This window comes from Canis lupus, chromosome 14 (assembly GCF_048164855.1).
Source record: "Canis lupus baileyi chromosome 14, mCanLup2.hap1, whole genome shotgun sequence".
Lineage (NCBI taxonomy): Eukaryota > Metazoa > Chordata > Mammalia > Carnivora > Canidae > Canis > Canis lupus.
Window position 1 is genome coordinate 39056784 of NC_132851.1, and position 16675 is coordinate 39073458.

Genomic DNA, 16675 nt, shown 5'->3' on the forward strand with positions numbered 1-16675 from the left:
CCTCTGCCACACACTCTGAATGGTGGTCTGGGGACAAATCATAAACATCTCACTCCCCGTAGACACAACTGTGTCCCAATCCCATGTGGTCAGAGGCCAATCCTCCTTGATCTGTCCGTCTCTTTTTTCACTGACGGGCCCCCAAGGATTTGTCATCTTTGTTTTTTCCCAAATGCTCAGCTTTTTTGCTATATGACTGATGTCAACTTTTAATCTTTAGTAATTTCCTCTTTGTATTTTCTTTTGATTTGGTGAATTGATGTCATATATACACACATATACACATTTATGTATATACACACACACCTGTGTATAGGCAGTAAAGTTACCTAGGTTTGCAGAATTTCCTTTGGTCTATTCCATACATTTTATATAATGTCATTTACCGTCTAGTCACATTTTAGGTAACATGCAGTTGTGTTGTAACTTTCTTTCAATTCAAACCTTTTTTAGAAATATCTCCTTGGGGCACCTGGGTGGCTCAGTGGTTGAGCATCTGCCTTCTGCTCAGGTCGTGATCCCGGGGTTCTGGGATCAAGTCCCACATCATGTTCCCCCTGGGGAGGCTGCTTCTCCCTTTGTCTGTGTCTCTGCCTCTCTCTCCATGTTGCTCATGAATAAATAAGTAGATAAACTATTAAAAAAAACAAAAGATCTCCTCACTTAGAATGGTTATGTTTTCCATTGGATGTTTTTTATTGCCATCTTCTAAACATTTACTTTCTAAAAACAAGCTTTGGAGTTGCTTTATTGTTGGAGGAGCACAGTTTCACCAACCACATAGTTCTGCAAGAACTGCTTAGCGAAACAGCAGCATCCCCCTGCGCCCCGCTGCCCCTCCCCAGGTACAACCCCTGTGACTCCTGGAGTTGGTGAGTTGGGACTGAGTCCCACAATTCTGAACAACATGCTTCTGCAGCGCTGTTTCTTAATTGTGGCTTCTCATTGACTTAGGCTCAGGAGGATGAAGTGTCAGCATCTCTCCCCTCCACCGTGCCCTGTCTTCCTCCCCCTTCACCTCTCCCCTCCTCCTAATAGACTCAAGTTCTAATTGCCCTGGGGTCAAGATGCCAGGAGGATGTCTGATTACATTATTAAGGCAATGGAAAGGAATGCACAGCTGACTCAGGTAGTATTTTGTGATTACTTTTTATTTTCCTCCTAGTCGTCACTGTCTTATTTTGTTGCTATTGTTGTGTCAGATGGCCAGGGCCGGCCAAGCAGCTTAGTGTGCAGGGCTTAGCCTGCGAGCCCGCGTGCGGGGGCGGGAGAGGAGCCCGGGGGCGCAGCCCTGCAGGACCCAGCCGATGGGTAGGTTGGAAAGCCTGCCCCGTCAGAGGGCCTTATGACCACTGCTTACTGCTTGTGCCCTGGTGTTTCTGCCCTACAAAAGGCGTGCCGTTAGGTGGGGCGAGCCTCACAGACAATCTGCGTGTGTTCCGGGGCCACCAGGGCCTCAGGGAAGTTATGGAGTGACATTGCTGGGACAACCCTGCAGGGAGCGCAGGCTCTGGACATAGTCTGATCCTGGAAGCAGGCCAGTTCTGCAGGCCGGGCTGGTCCTGGAGGCCAAGTTGGTTCTAGAAGGTGTTTGCGGAAGACAATTCTACAAGCAGGTTGCCGGGTCGGGTTCCAGGGAGGGGTTCGAAGGAAGGTTCTGGAAGCGGGTTCTGCCGCCGTGACAGCGGACCGAGCCGGCGTCTGCGAGCGAGCGGAGAGGAAGGATCCGCACCAGCTCTAACACCGCCGTTATATTTCCCTGGGGCGGGTCCAAACCGCGCGTGCAAGCTCGTGCATTCTCGAGAAAGCACAGTGCAAGCCGGTGGAGCGGCTCCGGAGGCCGAGCAGAGGCGCCGGGCAGGGGCGCCGGGCAGGGCGGGCCGGCTGAGTTTAGGAGTTGTCTTTTTTCCTCTTACTCTAACTTTTCCGCACGCTGAGAGGACGCTGCGGCGCATGCGCAGTCCACGCCCCGCGGGGCGACGGGCAGGGCGGTTGTCAGGGGCGACCGCATTCTCCCGGGACTCCGCGCCCGCGCGGGCGGGGACAGGCCGAGCGGGCCCGCCTCCCTCGCGCTCTGATTGGCTGAGGCCGCTGCTCGTTGGCGTCGTCGCGGCCGCCGATTGGGCAAAGGCAAGTTCGCACGCTCGGCTCGGGGCCACGCCCCCCCCCGCCGGCCCGCGCCAGCCACCCGGGAGGGGAGGACGCTTGGGGACTCCGCGCGGCCCCGGGAGGGACCTGCGCGAGCCTCGGCCTCCAGGCGGGCGCGGCCCGGGCGGTGGGCGGCGATGATCCCCGAGGAGAGGCCGGGCGGCCCGGGCGCCGGCGAGGACAGCACGAGGCTGCAGGCAGCAGGCAGCGTTCGAAAGGTGGGCGCGTCCGCGGGGCCGGGGGCCGGAGTGGGGGTCGGGGACCCCAGCCCACCTTGGCTGCCACCTGCCGCCGGCGGGCGCGGGGCTGCGGGGTCGGCGCGGCTTCTCAGGTCTGTGCGCTGCAAGACTTGTGGCAGCCTCCCCCCACCCCCCGCCCTCCCTCCGGAGGCTGCCCTCCGGGGAAACTGAGGCACGGCGCACAGGCCGGGCCCGCCCGCCTGCCTGCGCTGGGCGCCCCTCATCCCGTCCGGGGCACAGCCTGTGCGGCTCAGCAGAGCTCAGCGCCTCTCCGCCGCTCGGGGACGCCGCGGCCCCGCTCGGCAGGTGTTGGGCTCGGGTCTGAGGCCGCGGCCCCGTGCCAGCTCCCCGTGCCCGTCACTCCTTCCCTAGCTTCTCCCTCCCTCTCGCCGGGGCTGCTCAGCCTTGCCCCTGGCGCCTGGCTCTGTCTTGACCGAAACTTTCCGCGCCCGCAGCGGGAGCCTCCCGGGGACAGGAAGTGGCAGGAGGACCTCACAGCTGGGCAGTTTGTCCTTTCCTCGCTCACCGTGCACCTCCCCCTCCCCCCCCCCCCCCCCCCCCCCGTCTGAGGTCCCTAATCCTGGGGCGCTGACTAGGACTGCGGGCCATTCCCGGGAGTACTGGGGAATCTCTGCAAGGGGATGGGAGTGCTGAGAGGGAGGAGGCTGCCTGTCTGGGGCCTGGAGCCTAGGCGTTCCCTGGGGGCCACGAGGGGCTGTCCCAGTGTCCCTACCAGGCCCATGCGGGGCACTACAGGGCTCAGAGTAGCTTCTGGCTCCCAGGCTGCAGGTCCCCCCCCACCTTCCAGCACATCTCCAGGAGCACTCGACATCTGAGACCAGGTGAACAGTGTTGATGAAGACAGCCCTCCTGAGCTGATGGCCTCTGCCCAGCACATGGACCACCCCCTCCCTGGGCAGATGGACATGGCTGCTGGCCCCAAACCTCTAGAACCTGCTGCAGCTTTGCGGTCGCACCTTCAGAAGGGGAAGGATGGAGCTTTGGCTCTGGCCTGCAACCCCCCCCCCCCCCCCGCCCCTCCAGGGTCTCAGGCCTCCTGGAGGGGAGACAGCCCGGGAGGGCTTCCTTGGTGATCTCTCTTGAGAATGTTGGAGTGGGGGCGAGGCGTTGAGCATAATCCAAGGTGGCCATGTGCCAGGAGCCTTCAGCGTGGGAGGGTGGGAGGCTTTCTTTAGGATGCCCTCTTCGAGGGAGTAGAACAAGATATAGCCCCCAAAGCATCTGAAACTGCCCTGTGCCTGACTGGGGGGTGCACACCAAGGAAAATAGGCCCCATTTCCTGCAGCATGTGGAAGATGATAGACACCAAGGAGGCTGTCGCTGCATCAGGGCAGGGTCCTGGGAGGCACCGTCTTCATCCCCACTGTGTTCAGGGGCCATGTGACCATATTTGGGGACTTAGCTCAGGGAAGGTGCATCCTGAGAAGTTCTGAGCTCCAGGGCTGGTGACTGTCCCAAACAGAAGGTTCCTAACTGGCCAGGAGGAGGCGTGGTGGCCTGGGCCCTGCGAGCTGCTCCAACTCCCCATCCTGGGTCTTATGGAAGCCCCTGACCTTCCCTGCCCCCCCCCATTCTCCAGTCACAGAGTTGTGAGATCAAGCCCCACATGGGGTTCCATGGTCAGAGAGGAGTCAGCTTGAGATTCTCTCCCTTGGCCCCTTACCCCACCGTGTGTGTGCGAGCACACTACCTACCTCTCTCTAAAATTAATAAATCTTTTTTTTTATTTTAATTATCTGAGAGAGGGCAGTCTGGGTGACTCTGAGGTTTAGCACCACCTTCAGCCCAGGGCATGATCCTGGAGACCTGGGATCAAGTCCCATGTCGGGCTCCCTGCATGCAGCCTGCATCTCCCTCTGCCTGTGTCTCTCATGAGTAGATAAATAAAATATTTTTAAAAAAAAATAATTATCTGAGAGAGAGAGAGAGCACACATGTGTGTGCACACAAGCAGGGGGAGGGGCAGAGGGAAAAGCAGACTCCCCACTGAGTAGGGAGCCTGGCATGGGACTCAATCCCAGGACCCTGGGATCATGACCTGAGCTGAAGGCAGACGCTTGACTGACTGAGCCACTAGGTGCCCCAATAAATAAATCTTTAAAAAAAGAAGTGCAGAAGGCTGTATGGTGAGCAATTGGCCACTTCCTGCCAGGGGCTCCCAGAGCCCCGTTGCACTGGTGCTGGCCCCACAGTACAGGCCCAGCTGCTTCTTGGGGCCCCAGTCCCAGCCCTGTCCCCCCCACTCTGTCCTTTCTGGCCTGACTGCCCCCACGCCCCTCCTTTCTGGCATCACACGCTGTGCCCAGCTTCTGTGCTCATGCACCTCTGCCAGGCCTGCCTGCTGCTGTCCGTGGAGCTGGCTCACACTCATCTGTGGTGACCGCCCCCTTCCCTGCCTGCAAGAGTCCTCTGGCCCTTGGGAGCTGCTGGCAGAGGCCTGGCCTGGCCCCTGTGACCTGCAGCCTCTCCACAGGGCTGTGACCCCCTGGCCCAGACAGCGCCCGGCCGCCTGCAGAGCCGCAGGGCTCGGGTCCACCAGCAGATCACCAAGGAGCTACGGATGCGAACAGGTGCCGAGAACCTCTACAGGTGAGTGCCGGTGGCCATCCCCATCCCTCAGGAGGGTGGCGGCGCTGCTCCCTGAGGCCCTCTGCAAACCAGCCTGTGCTGAACACAAGGCAGTGGCCCAGCTGGGTGCCCGCTCCTGTGGTCTGGTTTGGGAGATGGACACGTGAGCAGGTGACTGTGGCCGCTGCAGGCTCAGGAGGAGAGGCTGGGCCTCCCCCTGGAGTCTGGGGCAGCCATATTGCACAACTGAAACCCTCACAGACCACCTGGGCTCCTGCCTTGGTGGGCCTCACTGGCGAGGGTCAGCTCAGGGTCAGCCAAGTTCCACGTGGGGCCGGAGGTGGCTGGGGTGTGGTGTGGGAGCCCCTGATTTGTGCGTGGAGACAGCAGGGGTTTCTTGGCAGAGGCAGTGTTTAGGCTGAGCTGTGACACATGCCCCAACATTGTGGCCCTGGGAAAGTGTCCTCTAGGCCAAAGAGGTGCGTCCCCCTTGGAACAGTGAGCTGCACGTCTGCTCAGACCTTCACCCGTGTCTCCAGGAGCCCACTCTATGGGCGATGGCCCAGGGACGTGGTCCAACCTGTAGAGCCACAGCCGGTGTGTGCAGGGCCAGCCGACAGGTTCCGGGGTGAGGGTCTGCTGGGTGCAAGGGGTCCTCCAACCCTTTGCCACCCTGGCAGCCCGTCCCTGCTGTCAGCCTGGCCTTCCGGGGACTCCCCGCCCCTTCTGTCAGGTGCTCCGATGTAGGCACAGAGAGGGTCTGACCCCAGCCTTCCAGGGAGGTTGGTTTTGTGTCGCTGTGGAGGGTGCCCCGGGGCCCGCCTCCGGGGGAGAGGTGGTGGGAGGTGAGAGCCTGTGCCCTGGGCGGCCTGGGTGTGAGCTGATGTGCCCGGGCCAGAGGCGCCATATGTATGCGTGCACGGGAGTCCCCCAAACTGCAGGGGGACTCAGGAGAAGAGGGAGGTGGGGGGGGGGCGCTGGGGCTGTGAGCACGGGGGTGGGGAGGCCCGGGGCACGCGTCCCCCTGCAGAGCCCTACCCCGTGCCTCCCGCAGGGCCACCAGCAACGCCCAGGTCAGGGAGACGGTGGTCCTGGAGCTGAGCTACGTCAACTCCAGCCTGCAGCTGCTGAAGGAGGAGCTGGAGGAGCTCAACGGCAGCGTGGAGGCTGACGGGCCCGGGAGGTGCGCGTGGGACCACGTGGCCCCGGTCAGGGCGGGGGTGAGGGGTGTTGTCTAGCCTTCGCGAGCGCCCCGCGGCTCTGCTCCTCTGGCTGCAGCCAAGGTATCACAGTCCCGATGATCCCCCTGGGGCTGAAGGAGACCAAGGAGCTGGACTGGTCCACGGCCCTGAAGGTAAGTGCTGACTGGGGCCCTGGGGCTGGCGGATGGGGCTGCACCCTAGAGCCACACGGGCTGCCCTGGCGTCCGAGGGGTCCGGGAGGCTTCCCGGTCCAGCCAGAGGGAGGAAGAGTGGCCCGGGGCCACCCAGCTGCCCAGGCTGGGGGGGATTCCAGTTGGCTGGGCTTTGGAGAGGAGCACCCCGGTGGGCTGGGCAGCGCGGGTCATCCCTCTGTCGCCGAGAGCCCGGTGCCTGGGGGCTGGGCCTGCAGTCAGAGTGGGCGCTAGCCGGACCAGGAGCCTCAGACCAGGAGCCTCGGCAGATCGCACGGCCTCGGGGGCATAAGGGACTGCGCCTCTGCACCCTGTGTCTGTGGGGCAGGAGCCCCAGGGCCAGGGAGGGGACCCACGGCCCTACACACCCTGCCCCAGGGCCCAGGGCTTCCTTCCACTGCTGACTGCCCGCCTTGCGCTGGGTGACCAGAGGCCAGCACCTGCCCCTCCCCTCCCAGGAGCTGATCTCTGGGCACTTCGGAGAGGACGGTGCCTCCTACGGGGCCGAGATCAGGGAGCTGGAAGACCTGCGGCAGGTGCCTGGGCTCTCCCCTCCTCCCCTCCCGCTTCTCCTCCCCTCCCCTCCCCTCCCCTCCATTCTTCCTCTTCCCCCTTCCCTCCTCCCTCCTCCCCCTTCCCTCCCCTTTCCTCTCCTTCCCTCCACTCCCCTCTCTCCATCCCTCCTCCCCCCCATACTCCCCCTTCCCCTCCCATACTCTACCCCTCTCCCCTCCCCGGAGACCAGTTACTCCCAGCTCACAAGGGAAACTGAAGCTCAGGAAGAGGAGCTCGGTATAGGCATTCACACACAGTGCAGGGGTCCCTGGCTGGGGCAGCTCTGGGGACAGCGCAGAGACAGGTGCACACCCGGGGCACACAGACGGTATGCTCCTTGCATACCAGGGAGGTCCTGTCCTCACCACACGCTGCTGGCCCTTTAGGAACGGCTTCCCTGTGGCTGTCTCCTCCTGGGGACCCTGCCCGGGCCTCTCCCTTGTGTTCTCCATCCCCAGGGTGGGGCCCCAGCAGCCCCAGAGAAGACAGGTGTGCCTCAGTGTGACCTTGTGCACCACCCCCCCCCCCCGGACCCTGGAGTGCTCCCACGGGGCTGTGACATCTGAGGGACTTTGCCGGGTGGTGTGGGTGCCCTGGGCTGGGCCCGGGTGCTGGGGCCAGCTGCTGCCTACCCCGCAGGCCATTCGGACGCCCAGCCGTAGCGAGGCGGGCCTGGAGCTGCTCATGGCCTACTACAACCAGCTCTGCTTCCTGGACACACGCTTCGTTGCCCCTGCCGGGAGCCTCGGGCTGCTCTTCCATTGGTAGGATGGGAGACCCATTGGGGGTCCCCACCACCACCAACTGCCCCGAGGCCCTTCTGAAACTCTCGGCTGCGGCTGCCTGCCATGGGAACCGCAGCCAGCCTGCCCCACCCACAGGTACGACTCGCTCACGGGGGTCCCAGCCCAGCAGCGGGCCCTCGCCTTCGAGAAGGGCAGCGTGCTTTTCAACATTGGGGCTCTCCACACCCAGATTGGGGCTCGCCAGGACCGCTCCTGCCCTGAGGGCACCAGGCGCGCCATCAAGGCCTTTCAGAGGGCTGCTGGTGAGGGCAGCCCAGACCCCGGACCCCATAGCCACAGCTGGGGGGAGGTGTGCATCTGCAAGTAGAAGAGCCCCTTCCCCGGGACCAGAGCTGGCGGGGGTGGCCCCGAGTGCAGGGGGTCAGGTGCGCACACAGCCCCTTCCTGGGGGATGCAGGCCTAGTGGGGGCACCGGCAGCCCTGGCCGCCTGCTGTGAGCGCCCCTCCACAGGGGCCTTCAGTCTCCTGCGGGAGAACTTTTCCCAAGCGCCCAGCCCGGACATGAGCCCCGCCTCGCTCTCCATGCTGGAGCAACTCATGACGGCCCAGGCCCAGGAGTGCATCTTTGAGGGCCTGTTGCTGCCGCCCCTTGCGACCCCCCAGGATGGTGTGGCCCAGCTCTGCCTGGCCCAGGAGGCTGCCCAGGTGAGGACAGGGGGCCCTCATCCCACAAGTGTGGTGGCTGCACGAGCAGGAGGGCCTGGACCGAGGGTCCCTGCAGGGGTGCGAGGTACCATGGCTGTGTCTCCTGTTGGCCTGGTCTCTGGGGCTAGGCAGGACCCCAGTGCCCTGAGTCCTTGCCCCTGGGGCAACACCGAGCAGAGTGGAAACTGGGGCCAGACCCCTGAGCTTGGCTCAGCTCGGGCTGTGGGGCAGGTAGGGGCCAGGCCCCAGGGTGGTGAGGGGCAGGGGCTGAGGCTGCTGGGCTCCTCCCGGAGCCCGAGATGAAACCCCAGTGTCACATGACGTGCCGGCAGGTGGCCGCTGAGTACAGGCTGGTGCACCAGACCATGGCCCAGCCTCCTGTCCGAGACTACGTGCCCTTCCCCTGGACTGCCCTGGTGCACGTCAAGGCTGAGCACTTCTGCGCCCTGGCCCACTACCACGCGGCCGTGGCCCTCTGCGACAGCCCCCGTGAGTGCCCTGGCCCCGCATCTGTGTGCCGCACAGGCCCCAGTGCGCGGGCTCACGGCCCTCTCCGTCTCTGACCCCTGCAGCGGCCCAGGCGGGGTTCCCGGCGCTCCAGCAGCCCCTCCGCGGGCCCCCAGCCACGTCCCAGCCCTGGGGCTCCGCATGGCCTGAGGAGCCAGAGGAGCGCAGGAAGCTTGGTGAGGGGGGTGCGGAGGGGACTGAGTGACCCAGCCTTCACGAGTCGCCTGTCACGGGCACACCTGGTATCCCAGCACCGGTGGGAACAGTCACCAGCTCACCTTTGGGATGTCCCCTGCGTGGCCCAGGCGGGGCGGGAAGGCCAGGCTTGTGCGGGTGCTTGCGGGGGGCAGCCCGTCCCGGAGTGGCCGGCGGGCCTTCGGGATGGACCCAGACCCTTCACCTGCCCTCTGGCCACGGCACCTACGGGCACGGGCCCGCTGTGTCCCCGCAGGCAAGGCGCACCTGAAGCGGGCCATCCTGGGCCAGGAGGAGGCGCTGCGGCTACACGCCGTGTGCCGGGCCCTGCGCAGAGTGGACCTGCTGCAAGCCGTGCTGGCCCGGGCGCTGCGCTGCTCACTGGCCAAGTACTCGGAGCTCGACCGCGAGGACGACTTCTTGGAGACCAGCGAAGCTCCTGACATCCAGCGTGAGCAGCCCGGCCCGTCTGGGATGACGGCGGGGGGCTGAGCCCTGGCGGGGAGCCCATGTGGGCACACTCCCTCGCTCTTGGGGGGCCTCGCCATCCCCGCCGCCGCTGGTTCCTGCCCCCGGGAGGCTGCAAGCTGCGGCCTGGGAGGCAGACCTGCACGGGGCGGCACCTGCTCCACGGGAGCCGGCTGGATGGCCAGAGGGCGGCGACACCCCGCCACCACCGGGCTGGGGGGAGCCGCGGGCCCAGGAATCCCTTGTGCCTGCGGCATGGCTCCTCAGGACACCTGCTCGGCTCCGGCTGACCCGAGTCCTGGCTGCGGCCCAGGAGCCTGAGGGTCCGCGAGTTCAGGCTTAGCCCTGACATCGCCTTACCTTTGTCATTTCAGCCAAAACACAGCAGAAGCCAGAGATCAGGGCGCCCAGCTTCTCCAGCGTGAAGGTGACCGACATCTTCCACCGGCTGGTGAGCGTCCCCTGCCCGGGCCACCCCTCTCCTTCAGCAGGGGCTCAGGCAGGTGGCCCTGCCCTGGGGGAGGACCCTGGGCCTGGTGGTGGCCAAGCCTGCCCCCGCCCTTTGCTGCACCTGGTTTCTGACCCAAGACGTAGAGATGGGGTGGCAGGTGTTGTGGGGCCCGGCCAGGCCGCTGACGCCCCGTCGCCCACCCCCAGGGACCCCTGTCCGTGTTTTCAGCCAAGAACTGCTGGCGGCTGGTGGGGCCTGTCCACATGACCCGGGGAGAGGCTGGCTTTGGCCTCACGCTGCGAGGAGACGCGCCCGTCCTCATTGCCGCTGTCATCCCGGGGGGCCCAGCCGCGGTAAGGCCCCTGCCCCACCCCCAGAGCTGAGGCCCCTGGCCTGGAGCGGGCAGATGGGACTGTGGCCGGAGGTGGCGGGTGCCCACTCCCAGACCCCCGTCTCCCCGCAGGCAGCCGGCCTGCAGGAGGGCGACTACATCGTGTCCTTGAATGGGCAGCCGTGCAAGTGGTGGAAGCACGCCGAGGTGGTGGCACAGCTGAAGGGTGTGGGCGACGAGGGTGTGAGCCTGCAGGTGGTGACGCTGCTGCCCCGGGCAGAGCCACCCGGCACGGTGAGCCTGGGAGGGAACTCCCCTGGGCCCCAACATCCCCAGATGCCAGGAGGGCCCTGGGAAGAGGAGGCTGCGTGCGGGTGACCCTCACCCTCACTGGGTGGCTTTGTGGGCAGCACCACCTGTGCTCTGGCCTCCACCCAGTGCCGTTTCCTGCCCTCTGTGGCTTGGTGTGCCCACGCTCTCACTGCTGGAGCTGCCTTCGCCCAGCCCAGCGTGGCCCACAGCAGGGGCGCTGCTGCGCTGTCGCCCTCATGACCCCAGCTTGTCCAGACGGCCACCAGCCGTCTACCCGGTCACACTCCCCGGGCTGGCCACAGGCAGGCAAGCAGGGGTGCTCACTTAATCCTTTCTATCTCGACTGCAGGGACACCACCGGCCAGCCCTGGGGGGGCTTCTGCGGAGCCAGAAGGAGTGTGGGGGTGGGACGCCAGCTCCTGCACGAGCCAGCCCCAGGCCCTTCCTTGGCTGGAGCCGCAAGGCCAAGAGGGGCAAGAGCAGAGGGAGGCTGTCCCCACAGCCCTGAGCCGCGGGCCGCCCACCCCCTGGGGGTGCCCAGGGCGGCAGTGAGGGGCCAGCTCCCCTGCCCCTATGCCCTCCTCCATCCCAGTGGCTGGAGCTGCCCATTAAAGACAATGTCAGGTACAGTGTGTGTGAGCCCAGTGGTGGTGGCCGGGCGCTGCACCCGCCACGGGGAGTGTCACCATTCCTCTGGGCGTGGAGTCCAGATGCCAGAACGCTGCCACTGGGCTGCCCTGTCCTCACGCATCCCCCAAGTGCCCCCCCCCCCCCCACCGAGGAGAGCAGCCTCCCCGATGGAGGAGGGCTGTCCTGGAGAGGTGGGGCAGGTCAGGTAATGTGTCGGCGGTGGGTCCCTGAAGCCCAGATGCTCAGTGCCCCGTCCCCCCGCCCCTGGACAGACCGTACCCTGGCCACATCCTACCTTGGGGCCGGCGCTGTGACCCTCCAGTGACCCCGCCACTGACCCAGCCCCACGGCACCCCAGCGGCCAGCCAGGGCTCTGGGCGCCTGCTGCACCACCCGCCCTGTGGGCAGCGTCCCCACCAGGCGCAGGCCTCTGCTTCTGCTCTGCACCCCAGTCATGCCTCAGCGCCAGGCACGGACCTTGAACCGCCCCACCACTGCCGTCTGGGCCTCCTCCAAGCCTCCCGCTGGGCCTGACCCCCACCCCGCGAGCCCCAAGTCCAGCAGGCCTCGGGCGTCAGGGTGAAGGACCGGCTGGCCCGGAGTCCGCGTGGCCACCAGGGGGCGACCGCTGTCCGCTGGAGGCAGCGTTTGGGGAGGGGCGGGCTGGGGCGGGCAGCGCGCCGCCACCTGCTGGGGCAGCCTCCTCCCTGCCACCACCACCACCACCACCCCCCCCCCCGCCCCCTCTGGTGGTAAGGGGGGGGCTCTGAGTGGGGGGCAGGGCTCCCCTGACTGAACCAGGCGAGGGCGGCCAGGTGCGTTCCTTCCGACCCACCTGCCCTCCTGGGAGGACGCCCCCCTCAGTGCCACCAGCCAAGGTCACCTCTGTGCTTACTAATTCGATTAATAAAACTGCGCGTCAAGGAGGCCATTACCTGCTAATCAGGGATGACGGGGTGGCAGGTCTCATCCAGGAGGATGCTGCCACCCCCTACCTCTGACAGGAGTCTGGACCCAAGAGGAGGACGCGGGCACCACAGGCCTCGTGCCTGGGGCTCCTCAGCTGGGGGGGCGGGGATGGGGGGGCTGGAGGGGCTGGGGGGAGCTACGAGGGTGCAGGGGCTGGGGGGCTGCGGCGGGTGGGCCACGTTCCATTCCCCCCCACCCCCGTCCATGTCAATGATCCTTGTGGTCGGGAGCTCCCCAAGGGGGTCTCTGAGGTCCTGCTGCCAGGCTCTGCCCCTGGGTTGGGGGTTCTGAGGGCCCCTGATTGCCTCTCGCAGCCAGGACCCCTTTCCCAGGGAGGGAGGTGGGTGGCGGGCTGGGGAGCGAGGGGCCCAGTCCAGCCGGGCGAGAGGCCTGCCGGTGTGTCCTGGGCCCTGAGGGGATGCCCCCCCCGCCCCCCCCCCCTGCATCCAGCTCACAGGGCCAGGGCCCCTGGCCGCCACCCAGCATTTCCCGAGGCTACCCTAGGAGGCGGTGTCCCAGAGCAGCTCCGGGAGCCTCGGGAATGCGCTCGGGGACCCGACGGGCCCGCAGCTTGGCCCCGCTGGTCAGTGGTGGCCGCACCCCACCCCGAGTGGCCTTGGTACTGGCCTCAAGGGGCGGGTGGTGGCTCGGTGCCCCGGGAGGCCCTGGGGCTTTGCTGGGTGTGCTGGCAGGGGTGGCCATGAGCGGGAGAGCCCACCGGGACCAAGGCCTTCCTCCAGTGAGCGGCTGTCCTGAGTGGGGCTGGCTCGTGGTGCCCGTGCCCCGACAGGTGTGCCCAGGTGTGAGCCTGGTGCACCTGCCGGTCTGCCTGCTGTGAGGTGTGTGGGGCGCCTGTGCTCTCCAGCTTTCTGGTCCTGCTGGAGCCCCCCAGCCTTCCTCATGGCCGGGGCTCTGGGCTCCCCACCCGACCCCCAGTTCTAGGTCAAGCGTACCACCTATGTGTGTGTCACAGACACGCCATGGGGGGCTCAGTGGCTGAATGCCCGGGAGGGTCCCGCGTGTGCCCCCTGAGGAGGGTGGGTCAGCACTCGGGGCACTTCCCGGAGTAGCAGCCCCCGCCTCCCTGGCGCCCAGCACCGCGCAGGGCCCATGTGCAGGGACACGTCCGTGTGCCACCATGCTCCATGCAGGGACATCTCATTTTCCAGAGCGGGTCCCCCCGGGCAGGGAGGTCGGGGTGAGTGTGCGCCGTGATCCTTTTTGCTTTGCCAACAGAAAACTGCCGAGAGGGGGAAAGGCAAACTCAGTTTCGCTTGGGTCAGCAGTGAGCCTCGCGGAGATTAATGTGAGCAGAGGCTGGTGGAAGGGAGCCCTGGCAGCAGGGGAGGCCAATGGACACGGCTGGGGGCAGGGCCCTAGAGGAGGGGGGGAGGGGGGCGGCACTCACTCTCCTCCGGGTCCCCCCACCCTCACCGGCTCAGCTGGGGTGCTTCCACTGCAGCCCGGCCCACCCCTGATGCCCTAAGACCTAAGAGGCGGGGTTGGTCCAGGAGCCTCCTTGCTGGGCCTAGATCGATGCCACTGCCCAGCCTGAAGGGACCCCGATAAGAGGGTGGCCTCACCCCCTCCTCCCTTGGACCCTGACCCTGGGGCTGAGGCCATGGGAGGTGGCACTCCGGGAACACACCACGAGTCCACAGGGGGGTGAAATGCCCTGAGCTCACACAGCACCACAGGGTAGTCCCCAGGCCCCAGGGGACCCAGAGTGAGGTGTGTGGGAGGTGGTAAGTAGGAGACGCAGCAGTGCCAACCCTGTGCCTGGGAGAGCAAGTGCAGGCGGATGATATCGTCCTGAATACTGGTGTCCCTCAGGAGGCAGAAGAGGGGAGCCATGCGAAGAAGAGGGTAGAGGCTGCAGGGCTGCGGCCACCAGAAGCTGGAGGGGACAGGAGGGAGCCCCCGAGGGCCGCGTGGCCCTGCAGACACTGACCTCGGACTTCTGGGGCCCAGACAGGTCTGTTGTTTAAAGCCTCTCGGTTTATGGTCGTTTGGTAGAAGCCTCACGCATGTCCTCATGTCTGGGCCTCAGTGTGTCCTGTGGGATAGGCTGCAACCCACGGGGGGTGGGGTGGGCTCAGCCCCGGCGGCCCCAGACACACACACCCGGCATCTGGAGGCGCGCTGGGCTGCGTGGCCTGAGCACCCACATCTGGGGGCGTCCAGCTAGAGTGACCGAGCGGTGAGATGGCCGCGGGCCTCCCACCGCCCGCCCCCGCGGCCTCGGAGCGCCTCCAGGAGGCTGCGGGGCTGCGGGCAGCTCCCTGCCTTGCACACCACCCTGCGTCCCCAAAGTGCTTCCTGTGGCCTCAGCACAGGGCTGGTGTCCGTGGGGCGAGGGCAGGGAGCAGGTCACGGCACATCGGGGTTCCTTCAGGCAGGGGGTGGCCTTCATTCGGGCCCAGCTGGAGGCTCCTGGGCCAACCCCACCTCTTAGGGGATCAGGGGTAGACTGAGGCAGGCACAGAGGGGCCGGGGCTGGGTGGCCGGGGAGGCCTCGGCCCAGGACTGTGCAGTCACTCGTGGCCTATGTGGAGCCACATCAGGGCCTCAGAACAGTCCCCCAACCCCCTGGCCGTGCGGGGGGCGTGAGGCCCGCAGGGCTGCCCGGCCCACTGCCCCCACCCCAGCCCCGCGGCCAGGTCCTCGCTTGCCGAAGGCCAAGGGTCTGTGCGCTTGCCCGGCGCACAGCTGAGTGGACTTCCCCAAACTCCCTGTGGGCTCACGGACCCAGTGGGACCGTCCGAGGAAGCGGAGCGGGGGTGCTGACGGCCCGGGCCTGGGTGGAGGTAGCGGTGATCGCGGGGCTCTCTGGGTGCTGGAGGGGCTGGGCTGGGCCCGAAGGCGGAGCCCGCCAGCAAGGGATGGAGCTCAGCGGGCCCCAGACCCTGAGGGGCAGGGGGGTGGCCCGTGTGGGTGGAGGGAGCCCCAAGGGCCCAGCCAGAACGGCCAGGTGGTCCAGGGGCTCCCAGGGCGGATCAGAGTTTGCCTCTGTCCGTCTGTCTGTGTGGCCACAGCTGGGGGGTAAAGGACAGGGACACGTCCGGAGGCCCATCGGGGAGGTGCCAGCTCAATGCTGCTGTCCCCGCGGGGTGAGGGCGGCCCTGCCAGGGCACAGAGTGCATGGGCCAGAGACTGCCACCGTTCCCAGCCCGAGGAGGCAGGTGGGGGGCCGCCCAGAGCCTCCCAGTGTCCCCCAGCCCGCTGCTGGCTGCGTGGCCATCTGCCTCCTGGTGCAGGAAGAGGCGACAGCCCCGGGCCGCCACCCTGACACACACCTCAGGGCCCTGGGAAGCCACAGTCCCCTGGGGACAGCAGAGGACCGCCGCCCCCCTGTGTCCGCCGCAGCAGAACCGCCCGTGCCATCCGTGCTCCTGTAACCCCCGGCCGACCCCGGCCGCACCTCTGCTTGGGGGGCGCTGAGAGGCTCCTGGGGCCGGGGCACCTTGGCTCCCAGTCCAGCCGGGAGGGTGGCGAGGACAGGGACTTGCCCGGGTTCTCGCTGACCAAGGCGCACCCAGAGCTCCGACCGGTTGGGGAAGATCTTTGACCCCTGAGGCCGCTCCCTCCCATCCCCGGAGGAGCGCGCCCCTTCCAGGCCAGGCCCAGGGGCCATCAGCTCCATGCCTCTGACCCGAAGCCTGCCTCCCACGCCAGTGACTGTGGGGGACCAGATGCCAGCCGTGCCCCGCCTGAGACTGTCCCTAGCCGTTCCCGCTCTCTCCCTGCCTTACAGCCTCCACCTTCCCAGCCTCCCCCTCCAGGGAGCCAGGACTCCCACTGGCACCTGGCTCCCCTCTGCCCGAGGAGCAGGCCTGCGGCGGGGGCCTCCTCCTCACCTGCACCCAGGGGAGTGCAGGCGGGATGTGGGAGGCCAAGGGCAGGTGGCCCCTGGTGGAGGGGGGCACCCACCTGGAGCCCAGGGTTCTGCTGTGACAGCCTGTCCCGGAACGGAGGGCGCCCTCTCCCCATTGAGAAAGCACCTGGGAGTGTGTGTCTGGGCCTCAGTTTCCCTGCCTGAGCTCCAACTGACAAGGGGCTGATGGGAGCTCTGCTGCAGGGGATGCCCTGAATTCCTCGTGAGGAGACAGGCTCCTCCCGAGCCCCCCTCATGCCCGGGAGTCAGCCTGCCCATCAGCCCCACAGACCCCGCGTCAGAGCCTGCACACCTGATGGACGGACGGCACGCAGACTCGGTCAGCTCCAGGGAGTGGGAGGGACCCCCCCACTGCCCTGTCCCCCCAGCCGTGCAGGCCGCACCAGGGCCAGCGGACAGGCGGGCCTCCACCCCCCCCACACACCCTCTGCACCCCCATGGCCTCCATCCCCCCACCGCCTCCGCTGTACCCCCACACCTCAAGAATCAGCCCCAGGAGCTGGCCGAGGCTCTGGGGTGCCTGGGCCAGGTCTGGGACCATG

The 16675-nt window shown here is 66.3% G+C and overlaps 1 protein-coding gene across 2 annotated transcripts; it reads left to right on the top strand.

Annotated features, from left to right (window-relative positions):
- Positions 1-1408: 1408 nt before the first annotated feature.
- RHPN1 (rhophilin Rho GTPase binding protein 1) lies at positions 1409-11266 on the top strand. 2 transcript variants are annotated; one of them, XM_072774779.1, is made up of 15 exons: positions 1409-1616; positions 4882-4997; positions 6031-6159; positions 6255-6330; positions 6828-6905; positions 7564-7688; positions 7806-7972; positions 8182-8375; positions 8708-8864; positions 8948-9058; positions 9334-9528; positions 9920-9996; positions 10203-10349; positions 10460-10621; positions 10989-11266. In XM_072774779.1, the coding sequence occupies exons 2-15, from the start codon at positions 4969-4971 to the stop codon at positions 11145-11147; spliced, it is 1806 nt and encodes a 601-aa protein (XP_072630880.1). In that variant the 5' UTR covers positions 1409-1616; positions 4882-4968; the 3' UTR covers positions 11148-11266. The 2 variants fall into 2 exon arrangements, with proteins under 2 accessions (XP_072630880.1, XP_072630879.1); XM_072774778.1 differs by lacking the exon at positions 1409-1616 and adding an exon at positions 2178-2366.
- The last annotated feature ends 5409 nt before the right edge of the window (positions 11267-16675 follow it).